Source organism: Lissotriton vulgaris, chromosome 4_1, assembly GCF_964263255.1.
Source record: "Lissotriton vulgaris chromosome 4_1, aLisVul1.2, whole genome shotgun sequence".
In the NCBI taxonomy this organism is placed as follows: Eukaryota; Metazoa; Chordata; class Amphibia; order Caudata; family Salamandridae; genus Lissotriton; species Lissotriton vulgaris.
In genome coordinates this window covers 1,538,078,772-1,538,092,806 of record NC_141691.1, presented here as the reverse complement: position 1 = coordinate 1,538,092,806, position 14,035 = coordinate 1,538,078,772, and the positions used below count along the sequence as shown (strand labels likewise).

Genomic DNA, 14,035 nt, shown 5'->3' with positions numbered 1-14,035 from the left:
GTAAGTCTAGAGTGTGTACCCGTTCCCACTCATGACTAAGTTTCTGTGATAGTCATTGAAAACCAAATCTTCCAGTCAGTCGAAGTCTAAACTGAAGCACAAAAATACCATATGGGATTCATCCAGTCCCTCCATTCTTAGCCTGAGAAGTCATGAGGACCTCAGTCAGGGTACCCGTCTGTCTCACTCTTGCTCCTGTGTCAAAGAGCTGATTCTGCAACTGATCCCAATAGATCCCAGTGCACCTGAGTTACTGTGGCCGTCAGCAACACTGCAACAGATTGAAGACTTTAAATGACAGTGTTGCGAATTTCTGGAACCCTTCTGAATCTCTCTGGTGTGCCTTGGGTCCCAAGGATCCACAGAGGCCTCCAGTCGGGTTACCGCTTACGTGTTCTCCCTCTGTGCTATCTGTGCCTCCTGTACCCACATAGGGTTCTACTTCCACGCTGAAGGAGACTTCCAGTCCGACACCAAGATCTATGCGTCCCTGTGACATCAAGGCCGGCGCCAAAGGTCGACCTTCGTCCTTCCGGACTCCGAGACGACTCTAACTTACCTCAGTCAAGGTCGCATTTCAATGACGTACAAATGTACCCTGTACCAGTCTACGCCAATTCATGCAAGACTATAACTCTTATCTCAACTCTGAATCGAGATAAAACTTGTCAGTTTGCATTATGACCAGAGAGAGCCTGCTTCTGATGATGATAATGCCAATGAGGCTGCCAATTTATATGTGGACTTTAAGATTCCAGTGGTGTGGACACTTCCCACAGACACTGGGATGTGTTTCGCCCCTGTGTCATCAGCAGAAGAGAGTGCCTCTTTTGCTTTGATAATGAGGCTCTGCAGAGGTTTTAGATTTTCAGTTGCCTACTGTGGAGGTCAAAACCAATGTCTTAACATAGGTTTTACAACCTGGAAACACTTTTTAATCAGTCCTTTACTAACACCCTTATGGACAGTGTCCAAGCCCTGTTATTCCCCCTCCCCCCGGTAATAAGGCAGGTTGCCAGATGTTACAGGATTGCACCAGCACCCTATACATGAAAGTTTGGTGGTTCAAGCTTTTACCAGGATGGTGAACCCTGTTCTTTCCCCACGATTCCCCCTGAAAGAGTCGAAACTACTTGTGACCTTTGGTAAACAGATGTTTTTTTCAGCCAGTTGCTTGCTTGTAAGGTATACCATGCTTCGTGAGATATTGCTGACAAGATCTTGGCGACAGTTTTAAAATTTTCGAATTTTTAAATAATTGTTAACGTTTTTAAAGATATATATGTCATTTGAATTATTTTATAAAATTATCAAATTAATGTTTACCCCTTTAATTTGTTATACATATTTTCAACAAAGTGTTAATTAAAAAATAAAATCTTCAAGTTATAGTAATGTTAAAGTTTTAGCAGCTCAAAATTGGAACAAACTTCCGCTTTGCTGGAAAAATCTGAAGTCAAGTTCAGAGGTCTTTTAAAAACTCACCTTTACAGCTCATAAAGCTCGGGGATTGATTGGTTGTCCTCATTTTGGCTGCCTGCTGTACTTCTCTCCATAGCGCAGGGACACGCTGGGATGGCGTCACCATGCGCTTTATAAACTACTTTATTATTATTATTATTATTATTATTATTATTATTGACATTTAAATGTAAACTTTCTTTTAATGTATTGGCCCACCATACTTTGTAGTCAATATTATTATATTTCCCAATACGTAAAGTTGATATTTTGGTCTGGCCCGCAATATTTTTACCAAAAATGTTTTATGGTTGATATTTTGTTATAAAAAAAAAACATTTGAGTGAATAGTAACATTGTAATGTTATTGATGTTAAATGACTTGAGAACTGTAGATTTTGTTTTCCTGGCATTGGTCACCACAGTTGTATTTTTTATTTTTTCAGATCTACTAAATGCTGACACATTTAGAGACCTTGGCAAACCAATTGGTGCACTTCATAAAGATCGGCTGGACAGATTGTTGGTAAGCTTCAATTCATTCTGATAATGCCTGCACCCTTTTTTTAGAATCCGATATTCTGTTTGTTGTTTCATCCATTTACTGCCTGTGTAGTAGTCTCAATTATTTATTATTAATGTTATGCAGCACATGTCCTTTTCCAAAATATCCTCTGTAAGATGAATTCCTCCTTTGATCCACTATCTACCTCTCTTCCTTATTTTGTCTTTCAGTATGTTTAACCTCTCAGTTTTTTTAATTTCTTATGTTACTTGTGTATGATTCTCAACGTTCCTGATTGTTTTATTAGTTCATATTGATCTCCAATTATATACAATTATTTTGCTTGGATTGTTGTGTTCTCCACCTTGTTGGCGGTTTCCATGTTACACTTTTATCCACAGTTCTCAATTGCTACCATGCTTCTCACTATTTACTCACATTTTCGATTACGCATCTTCTGATTCTCTATTAATGTACCTTTGCTGTGAGCAATGGTAATTCATTTTGCCCATTCCTTAACTGTATATTCTTATTTAATGTTCTCCCTTTTTTCTTCATATTTTACAACCTTGGGCTACATGTATCAAAATTGTAAATTGCAAGCACCTAATTGCGAATTCCTGAGAATCGCAATTAGGTAATCGCAATTTACAATGTATAAAACTTAGAGTTTCGGATAGTGATTCCTAGAGGATCGCAAATCGCTCCACCTCATTAATGTTAATGAGGTAGTTCGCAATTTGCGACCCCCCACCAGACCACCATGTCCGTGATTGCTTTTAAATAAAGCAATTTTATTTTTGTAAAGCAGCCTGTTTTCCTTAAAGGAAAACGAGATGCTTTACAAAAAGTAAAATGAAAAGAGAGAGAGTGAAAGAAAGAGGCTTTGGCTCAGTCCTCCTCATCCATTGATCTATTCCACTGCCATTCACAGTTTGTTTCTGACTATTACAGCATCGGGCAATAGGTCTACCCACTTATGCCAGTGGCAATCATGCACTGAGATTGATGGCATTTTTCCTGATCACATGCGCTTCCACATGTAAAGAACTATATTTCAGTGGCATGGTTGATTTTAGTGGCAGGTTACTGACCGGGAATGGCATTTTGCCTGCTCGGATCTACAAGACTTTTCGGTCTGAGCACACTCCAAACTTTCCTTTCCATTTATTCTGTTCTGTAATATTTGTATTTTTTTGGGCATCCTTATGTCTTTTAACAACTTTTTCAAGTTATGATAATTCAAAGCCAGAGGCACCTTTTCTTTGCACCAATAAGAACCATCTTCTCCCTTTATTTAAAACTAAACCAAAAGGTTTTTTGAACAGTACAGGTGCCTGCTAGAAAGCACCCATGCTAATAAAATTATATGTAATGGTACTAATTATTTGCATTTTTTTATTGAAAGCATATGGATGCCACATTTAGGTTGTAACGTTTCCTTTTCTTTGTGTGGCATATGCTTGGAATAAAAAAATAAAAAGTTACATCCTGATGAATACTTCTAACTGCAGATTCCTCACCTTTAAAATATCCTATGGCACCAGATAGGATCTGGACAATTTCATAGCACTGCTCCCATGTACCTGTATATGGCATTGTATTGACTCTGAAGTGCCCCGGAGTGGAACTTCATATAATTGCCTCCCCTGCATGCTGATCTCAGTTGTTTTCTTTTTGTGTCCTTGGACGAGCATACGGAGTTCTGCTCCTAATTTTTTCAGTCTTCTAGGAAAATCAATGTGGTAGTTAACAATGTCACCTCAGAAATTTACATTATTCAAGCATTGTCTAAACTACAGCATACACTTGTTAGTTACGGAGCTGCACAAGATACCCCCATGGTACTTGTGCTCAGTCTTTGAGTCTTAAGTCATGCAGCAAGTGTGTGTCACTGAACATAAAAAGAGGCTGCATTCAAAGCATTAATCCGCCCCCATTCCAGGTCGCGGGCACACTTGTGATCCCAGTCTCAAGGCTACTCCTGTGAAAGATCGAATTCCCCCATGTCCCCTATATCCAAACTGATCCTGCAATTTGTCCTTGCGTGTCCGGAGCTTCCCAGATTGTCATTGGCTAACAGGAATTAGCAACCTTCAAAGTGGCCTTTGTGCAGATTTTGGGTAAAATTCCAACTCCCTCTTGTGCCTCTTCGGGCTCCACTAAGCTGCAGAGATAGCCAGTTGGACTCTGTCCGGTGGGTCTGCCCGAGATGCTGTGTTCGTGCCATTGCCGGCTTTGGTACTGTTTTATACTCCAGCGCCAAGGCCATGCCTGCCCCTTTTGTACCAACTTGACTGGTGCCGCTCAATGATCGAGTCCTATCACCGGTCTCTGACACCAAACTGTTGGCCTGCTCCAGGTCACCACGTTATGAAATCATGAAAGTGCAACCAGTGGCTATACAGAGAACTCTAATCCCAGACCTCTGTCTTGATGTCCGTATCCAAAAAGGTGTAACTCGCAAGACACAGATTAAACCATTTGTTAGAAACTAAAATTGTAAATAAAAAGTGTAAGGAGCATAACAAATACATGGAAGAAAACAACATGGTCATATGTTATAATTATAAATAATCTGCTTTATCGTCAGATTAACAGTCATACATATTATATTAAATGGTTGGACGTTCGAACAGACTGAATTAATAAAGTAAGTGTTCAGTGAACAAAGTGAACCCACAGTGCTAGTGATAAAAGTGAACCACAAAGGTTATCACCCATTTGAACAAGATGCAATGGTAGTAGACTAGATATAGTTCAGTACGTAGACCATTTATTATGGGGACGCTGTTTTTCTGACCTGGTTGGCGCTGTGAGTGTCCAAGGGCTGCCTGCACCTACGACTCGCGGAACCCGCTCCGCGGGTCCCGCTTCGGATTTCCATCAGCTTGACCGCCTGCTTCTGGCTACCTGCTTGGCTGCTTCTGTGGGGGCGTGTGAGGCTGCAGGGCTGCGAGCGTGAACCGGGACTCACCTTCCCAGGAGTCCCGGTCCCGGAGGCTGAGTCACCTGGCCCCGCTCTCCCTGAACGCCCCGCCCCCACCTTCCTACAACTCAAAAGGCGCCTGGATCCTTCCTCTGTGGGACGCTGTTTTCCTGACCTGGTTGGCGCTGTGAGTGTCCAAGGGCTGCCTGCACCTACGACTCGCGGAACCCGCTCCGCGGGTCCCGCTTCGGATTTCCATCAGCTTGACCGCCTGCTTCTGGCTACCTGCTTGGCTGCTTCTGTGGGGGCGTGTGAGGCTGCAGGGCTGCGAGCGTGAACCGGGACTCACCTTCCCAGGAGTCCCGGTCCCGGAAGCTGAGTCACCTGGCCCCGCTCTCCCTGAACGCCCCGCCCCCACCTTCCTACAACACGGCCCATTGGTCTCTGGCCCATAAATATCGGAGAGTGACGCTGCGCGGGAGCGCGCGGGAGCGTCCGGGGCTAAGACCGGGCAAAGAGCGGGCCGTTTGAGGCCGTTTGAGGACTGAGAGGACTGGACTGGCCCACCCCTTTTCGCTCGATATTTTTGGGAGCCAAATCAATAACTGAGGGGAAAAAGACCTATCTTCGTCACTGTGCCCTTAGCGCTATGAATTCAAGGGTAACCCGTAGTAAGACTTCTAAAGGTGGGTCACAAATCAGTGGCCCCATGGATGACTTTATTACCCGCACCAACATAGCCATAGACGAAGAGATATCTAAACTCCAAACCCGGGTCTCGCTAGAATTAGAAGCCGCCAGAAGAGTGTCCCAAGTAATTGCACTTTCCAAGAAATCCTCTTTAGGCCACATAGCCACTTCTGTCACCCCTGAGCGCCCAGCCCGCCAGCATTGTATAGTCACTCAGGTCGATGTACATCATTCACCGACCCCGGCTACTGTCCAACCTGCCTCAGGAAGTAAAGATGAGGTAATTCCACCGACACCACTTAGTGTGCACAACCCTGTCCCCATTGTATCTCTTCCGATAAATTTGTCTAACAATATCTCCAGTGGCAAGCAACCAAAGAGGAAACGCAATTCTCGCTCTGCTTATTTCCGCAAAAAAGCGAAAATTGCTGTTCCCAAAGATCTGCCAATGACTAACATCACAGCACCTAATGCTGGCGCAGAGCATACTCTTAATGCACAGCCATCTAGTGAGGGACAGGGAAAGGATTCATCTATTCCCTTCTTTGATACCCCAGCAGGTGAGGACCTTGAAGTAGACGGGTTAACCAAAAATAATAAAGAATTTATAGAGGTGGTTTGGGACACACTTAAAAAACTTTTGTCACCCCTAGATCTAAGACTATCAAGGATAGAAAATAACTTGTTAGAAATGGAGAAGAGCATTATTGCTCTGGCCACTCTTGGGTTGAAAAGTCTCGAAAACCAGGGTATTATTGTAGCTGACCCAACGCCACAACCTACCGCACCCCAAACTAATCAGGCTCCCTCTTCAGTACCACCCACAATAAAGCCCGTCCCTAAACCAAGGACCGTTACGGTGGAGCAAGCTCGTGTTAAACCAAAGGCTCCCCCACGTGGCTCCACACGCCACCCGCAACACTCCAAACATGAAATACCCAACAGACCGATTCTCAGTGAAACCCAGGTCCCCCCAGTTAAAGACAACTTTAGAGGTGGCTATATTGACCTTCCCCCAGAGGCAAACGACTATGTGGTTGTTCTGACGGGTGTTCCCACGATAGGCAATGGCCAAGCTGAAAACCACTGGTCGCTGAAAAATAAAATAATGCACTGGTTAAATGTCAACAGACCAATCCCCAATGGTAGAAGAAGTCGCGTACTGATGGTTCGCAGAACTCCCTGGGTAGGTCCAACGCTGAAATCCAGTCCGGGGGACTGCATAGTAGTGACTTTCGAAGATCCACATACGGCGCACCACATCTGCTCTTGGCCCAGTAATGATGACTCCTTAGTTATACCTAAACCACTATCCTTTTTCTATCCTCCTCGACCAAGCCGAAACCAGGGGGATAATTGGACATTGGTACAACACCATCCATGGCTGAATAAGTCCCGGGGCCACAAGGAGACCCTCCTACATTGGAATGGTCTCTCTACCTATAACAGATTCGGGAGCTTAGAGGAGGTGGATTGACTCCCTGCGCAACCAGCCAAACAACCCCGAAGGGAAATTTTAACATCGCAGAGGCATCATCCCATTGATTGCCCTGCTCCTGAGCCTGCAATAAGCCGAGTAGGACGACCTAACAGTCCATGGTTTGATGGGGAGCCATCCACATTCGACACAACAGAAAATCGCAGCAGGGAAGATTGGTTACACTTACCCTGCATGACCCCCCCTGCATCTACTTCTACTGAACCATCTGGTCCTACCTGCTTTGCCCCCTATGTGACCTCTAATCACCAGCAAACCGAGCCACTTGTGAGGTCCCCTAAACTTGTGGTCACGACTGTTTCTCCTATGCCTACTGCCTCTACCAAGGCTTCTCCACCCGGTGACTCTGTTCTAAAAATTCTATGTTGGAATGTGGCTGGTCTCGGTCGCAACTTTGACATCCCCGAATGGAATGACTTTCTGGAACCCTATCACATCTGTCTTTTCCAGGAAACCTGGTGTTTGGAGCCAAGACACCGAGTGGGTATCTCCACCTTTTTTATCCCCGCCGCCCAGGAACAAGGATCTAAAGGTCGCCCTTCAGGCGGCCTTATTATATGGATTAGTATTGCTCTAGGCTTCAGGGTAAAAGAAAGAAACACCCAGTCACCTGATCTCCAGTGGCTAACGATAACCCACAAAGGGGGAAGAAGCATGGAAGTCTTCAATATTTACCTGAGGGGTGCTAAAGGCGGTGTATCCCATCTACCTTCCACAGGCCTAAACCGCAACCTGGCTGCCTGCAGTGCGGACTCCCATGTAATGCTTGCAGGCTACTTCAATTGCTGTTTTGAGCCCCTGGCCAGAGAAGATATCTTGGACACTTTTGAGGAGGACACCAGGAGAGGTATTCCTATTCTGAACCTTGACCCGATCCCTAAATGGTCGCAAAACGCAATAGAGATCAATGCTCTTTGTATGGAGCACAATTTGCGACCGACAAATGGCCGATCCAAATCTGACCATATGGGTGCTCACACATATAACAGACTAGACCATACATCTAGGATTGATTTCATCATGCTTAACTATAACCTCTGGCAACACCATCTAGACATGGAGGTTATAGTGTCGGGTGATAGCGACCACAACCCTTTATCGCTAACTATTTCATCTCCTTGGCAAGTTGGAACCCAAGGCCCACCCGGCTATAAGTGGAAATCTTCCCATGAATTAGCCCCCACAAACTGTAGCAGGCGCTTGAAGTGGGCAAAAGTCTCAGCCGATGAAACAAGGATGGCCCAAGCCGGGACTATTTTGGAAGGAGTGGAGCCTCGGATGGACACCTTAAGTCTAACTGATAATAAGATCCTACCCCTATTCACTGAGACTGTATTGGCACTGAGTGACTTATTTATTGTTCCTCAAACCACTCGTAGGGGTCCCTCGAAAACCTTGCCCAAACAGAAAGATAAGTGGTATACTGCGAAATGTCGTGCAGCCAAGAGGGAACTTGTTGTCACATTAAAGTCCAAAGACGCAGTTGATATTAGGGCTGCTAGAAAAATTTACAAAAAAACCATATCCGAAGCCAAGCAGGATTATGATTCTAATTTCTGGGGAGATCTAGTAGAGGCAAGCATTAGGAAAGATGCCAAGAGGTTCTGGGACCTACTAAGATCTAGGGAAAAGCCCATTGACCAGCAGCTAACTTGCAACATTCCAGGGGGCGTATGGTTTGACCACTTTTCGAAACTGTACTCCGCTCCTCCAGGACCATCCCAGTTAGCTTGCCCACCCACGGGTTTATTGCCTAATTCTAAAACTGACCTCCCGTGCCATGATGGTCTATTTACCAGCTTAGAAGTAGAGAGAGCAATCCAATGTATTGTCTCGAACAAAGCGGCAGGCCCTGACGGAATCCCAGGAGACCTAATCAAGAATTATCCATCTTCTTGGAGTAGATTAATTGCCTCGCTTTTGAATGAAGTATTGTTGGGTGGAGTCTTTCCTGACTCATGGAGGGGCGCTGAAGTCGTACCTATTTTTAAAAAAGGTTCTAGGGACGACCCAGCGAACTACCGACCAATTAGTTTATTGGACTCTTCTCAAAAGGTAGCAGGAAAGGTGGTATTGGGCAGGATCATCCAGTGGGCAGATGAAAATCATATCCTGTCAGATCTTCAAGCGGGCTTCAGAACAGGAACAGGCACAATCGAGCAGACGTTCCGCCTTCTAATGATCTATTGGAAAGTGGTGGTGCTGGGAGGGGGCAGTTTGTATCTAGTCTTTATTGACTTGCGGACTGCCTTCGACCTGGTACCACGCGCACTTTTATGGAACGTCCTCGATGGGTTAGGCCTCCCTTCCTATTTGCTGTCGCTGCTTGTAAAATTTCACGACAGGAATTTTGCCCAAATTAGATGGGGTGCACAGGGAGAGAAAACACCTCGTATCCCCGTGGACAGGGGCGTTCGCCAAGGGTGTGTGCTTGCCCCCACTCTGTTTTCTCTTTACATTAACGGAGTGGTGGAGCATCTTCTCCAACGACCATCAGATGCACCCACCCTGGCTGGAAGGAAAATCCCAACGCTCCTGTTCGCGGACGATACCCTCCTAATCTCGAAATCACCAATGGGCATCCAATCGTTGCTCTCCAGCTTCAAGGCCTTCTGTGATGGAAGGGGTTTGGCTATAAACATAGGCAAAACTAAGTTTCTAGTCCTCAACCCGCCCAAAAAATCTGTCTTCCCCCCGGTCCTAGATTCTGTCCCACTTGATCGCGTCAAAGAATTTGAATACCTGGGTATACGCATCAGTGACACCATGAGCTGGAAGGCACACCACCAAAAAATGTTCCTTACTCACAAAAGGGTGGCAGGTGCCTTGCTCAAGGAACAGCGAGCCTCATCACTAAAACCTATTGGGGCCCCCCTAGATATCTATAGGGCAAGGGTTGTAAGCGCGGCACTTTACGGTGCCGAGCTGTGGGGCACTCATAGAGTTGATACTCTGGCTCATCTTGAGAACAACTTCCATAAAGACCTAATGGGTTTGCCCCACAGCACGCCAACAATCCCACTGCTGCTAGACGCAGGTACCCGGGCAATCTGCGATCAAGCGAAACTACGCCCACTTCTGTTATGGTCCAGAATCTGGAATGTGCAGGAACTAAGAAGTTATGCAGAAGCCTTGAATGACATCATGTCCCTACCGGGTTCACATAAGATCATCTGGCTTAGGGAGGTCAAAAAGCTGCTCCATAAACTAGGACTAGGAGAGGCTTGGGCCAACAAATCTGCACCCCTGAAACAACAGCTAAAGAAGGCTTATTGGGCATGGGTAGACAACGAAAGGGTTCGAAGCACAAACCATTGTAAATCTGTAGTCCTGTTTCTGTCGGTCAAAGAGTCACCTTTAAGGGAACCTTATCTAGACACCATTCAGAGCTCATGGGACAGATCACTGTACATTAAGTTTAGGGTGGGGGTGCTTCCATTATGTGAGTTCACGTCCACCTGGAAACCGCCCGCTCAAACCGTACCTTACTGCCCCTTTTGTGACCTAAGGGTAGAGTCTGTGTCCCATATGTTGTTTGAGTGTAGTGTCTATGCAGCCCCGAGACGTAGGTGGTTGAAGCCCCTTTGCAGGTGTCTGGGAACTCGTTCTCATTTAGAAGCCCTGCGTATTTTACGTACAGATGCTAGACCCTTCTTTTCCACTTGCATGGCAAAATTCTTGGGCTGGGCCTGGCGTCTAAGAACTGCAAGAAAACTGTTAATCCAGTGACCGAGCCCCCCCACCCAATATGCTGCTTTGTATATAAAATGTTTTTATGTGATGATTGCTGTTAAAAAATGTTTTTTAAAGATGTAAGAAATGCTTTTATGATATGTTTTTTATCGAATAAAGCTATTACTACTACTAAAAAAAAAAAGAATATTAAAGTTCATAGAAATGTTGTTCTACAAAGAATATAAGGGAGTGTCTTTGTTTTGCTTCTTTTCATTTTAACTATCACACCAGTTTACCAATCTCAGACGTTTGAATTTCTTAGTTCCATTTGATGAATATGCCTTGAATTTGTTGGGATACTTAAGAGATTTAGCTTGCTGTTGGTATGTCATGGTTCATGCAGATCTGTCAAGAGAGAGAAAAGTTAAAACTTCGTTCTAAAAGTGTTCATTAGTTAATAATTTGGCTGCAGTTTGATGAGTTTGCATTACATTTGGCAGACAAATTCGACATGAAGCCCAGAACGAACATCTCGAGTTTAGTGGAAATCCGTGAAATAGGAGGGTTGGGCAAAGTGAAATAGGGAGTTCATAAAAACTTATATTTTCTAATAACTTTGGCACTGGTTGACCATTATCCATACTAATTGGAATGCATAAACTGGGCTTTGTATAGCCCGCCAGCTCGCATGCAGATCTTCTGAAAAAATGTGAGAACCATTAAATGTTTTTATGCCTCCTCTTTAACTTCGCTATAGGTCACACCAGGCAACATAGGGCCTGACACAGCTTGTTTGAGTGGGCTTGGAGTAGGAGTTCTGACAGGCCATGGGTCTGTATAGACCTGAAGGAAGAGTTTGATAGAGAGATCTTATTTTGTTGACACTCTTCAGGTACCTCTGCTTCTACCTGACCTTACAGAACGTTGAGAAGCGTCAGATGTCTTCTTGGCTTAAAAGTGACTTTGACTGACCATCGCTGATTGGCATTGTGCCTTCCCCTGGCTCTGCCAAGAAGTCAGAAGTGCCACACTTGAGGAGGGTGGGGTAATTAATGTCAGACAAAGGCGGGTGGGGACAGCACCAGCAGGATACCTTTTCTTTTCGCATATATAACAAGGGCAAGAAAGAGGTGATGGAAAACACCAGATTTTTTTCCTAATGGGTTTCCAAGGAATGCAAGAGTAAAGCCCCGAGATATGAGGGAAGGTGTAAACCACCAAATATCATGTTTGTATGAAGTAGGGGGGCATGGTGGAGGTGGCTCAGTACCAAGAGGTCACATATTTTTGAGCGAGAAGCTTATTTTGTATGCATTTCACTTAACACCACTCCCCTAATCCAACGTGTCCATTTTATCATCTTTGGGTGGCGGAGGGGTGCTCATGGTGTGGGGGGGGGGGGAATCTATGAGATGGGGAGCTATCAGTATCCTAGTGCTATGCACCTTGAGGCTCCAGATGACACCATAGACCACATGCTATCTTTGTTTTTAATGCCAGTTTGAACCATTTAGTGGAGAATGGCCCTATTATCCTAATTCCTACCAGTTCATGGGTGGCAGTGTTATATTCACATCACAAGTAAAATGTGGTGCTGAATTAATTAGTGCTAATGATAAAGGTAGTGCAATGTACAGAATATATCACTCTGATAGTATAAGAACTTGGTTGTCTCATTTCCAAGAATAGTTGTGATTAGTTTCAAGATCTTGTTTCACTGCTAATCAATACCACGAAGACTGAAGAAGCAGTTTCCTGTATTTTATAAATAATTCAAACCCAAACATGTTTTGCTTCCTGATGGTGGCTGTTTCCTAAACCATCATGATCAGAGTTGGTGAATTGGTTTTATTTAGTCATAAAAAAGAGAGAAAATAGGGTTGGGTTTTAGTGAGTTGATGACGGGGCTTGGGCAGGTTTCTATGTACATGGGGAAAAAGTAGCCATGTTAATGCTACAACATCTGTTCTAGCACCCTCTTCGGTGTTGAACAGAATAATTATATTTTGGCCCAGGCTATCAGATAGCTGTAATAGCTCACAAGTTTTAATTTGTTGAAATCTTTCCTGTTAACTTCAAAAACATAACTGTATGAAAATTGTAGAAGTCAAATATTTAACTGCATTTAATATATATTGCAGGCTCGTTATGAGGAAATGCCAGAGCCCAAGTTTATGTATGGAAGTCACTACTCATCACCAGGCTATGTCTTATTTTACCTTGTTAGAGTTGGTAAGTAAATCTTTTTATTATAAGAAGAAAAAAATAATCTTTGGTTCGTTGGCATAAAAAGTGTGCCCTTTAAACCCAAGTTAGACTCCTGATAACAAGTAGCATGCATGTATTTATTTAAAGTGTATATTTCATTGATAGATTTGTGACTTGCAAGACAAATAGTATTTATTGTGCTAGTGGTTCTGATAGAGACTTCTAACTGCAGATGTTTCACCTTTTGAAAACTTCCTCAGATGTCAGGCTGGATCTGGAAACGTTTGAGCAGTACCTCTGCATGCCTGTTTGATGTGCTATGCAGGTTTGCACTGACACCGTTGCACTCCAGAATTGATATGCGGAGCCAATTTAGGCGCCCCTCATGTGCTGACTTCAAATCCTTGCTTTCTATGCTACCAGACGCAGCCAACACTCTTCTCTTTCGAAATCTGTTTACCTCAAAATTTAGACAGTGTGCAAGGGAAATGTAGCTACCTACAACAACAGGTTTTAAACCTAGTAAGGACTGCCTCAAGCAAATGTCTATTACAGATTGAGATCATGTTTGCCTGCGGTGCTTGTGGTCGATCCATGACTCAAAGGCCTGCATTGAATTTGTGTTGTTAAATCCGAAGGCCATTTTGAAATGCAAGTCAAATCTATTTGTCACAAAGCATCAGAAGGCCTGTGTCAGGACCGGTCCAAGTCAAAAGGTCATTCCCTATCCCGTTCCAGATGTCTGTCGTTCTTTGTCACATACCAAATCTTTGGATAAGCCCAAGATAAAACATAAGAAATCCATGCAGGGTTTGACCCCTTCCCACGGTTCTTATGCACCTGAGAAGGCACTAGTTAGACCCTCTGTTATTGCTGCCAGACCTCTACTAGTGCTTTCAGCGACTCCAGCTCCGTGACCCATGCCTGTTCCTGGAATGTTGACACTGGTGCCAACTCCATTGACGCCGGAGGACAAGATGCATCCTATTATGTTCTCTGACTAAGTCGACTCCGCCTCAAATTTGACCAAGGCTGCACTTGGTGTCGTCAACTGAACCACAGCCTTTGC

The 14,035-nt window shown here is 44.4% G+C and overlaps 1 protein-coding gene across 1 annotated transcript in view; it reads left to right on the top strand.

The window, feature by feature from the left end:
* The window catches only part of NSMAF (neutral sphingomyelinase activation associated factor), a 606,375-nt gene that overhangs the window by 302,078 nt on the left and 290,262 nt on the right, over positions 1-14,035 (top strand). Inside the window, exons 14-15 of the mRNA XM_086965781.1 lie at positions 1,908-1,987; positions 12,900-12,990. Coding sequence (XP_086821907.1) covers positions 1,908-1,987; positions 12,900-12,990 — 171 coding nt within the window. The remainder of the gene's footprint in view (positions 1-1,907; positions 1,988-12,899; positions 12,991-14,035) is intronic.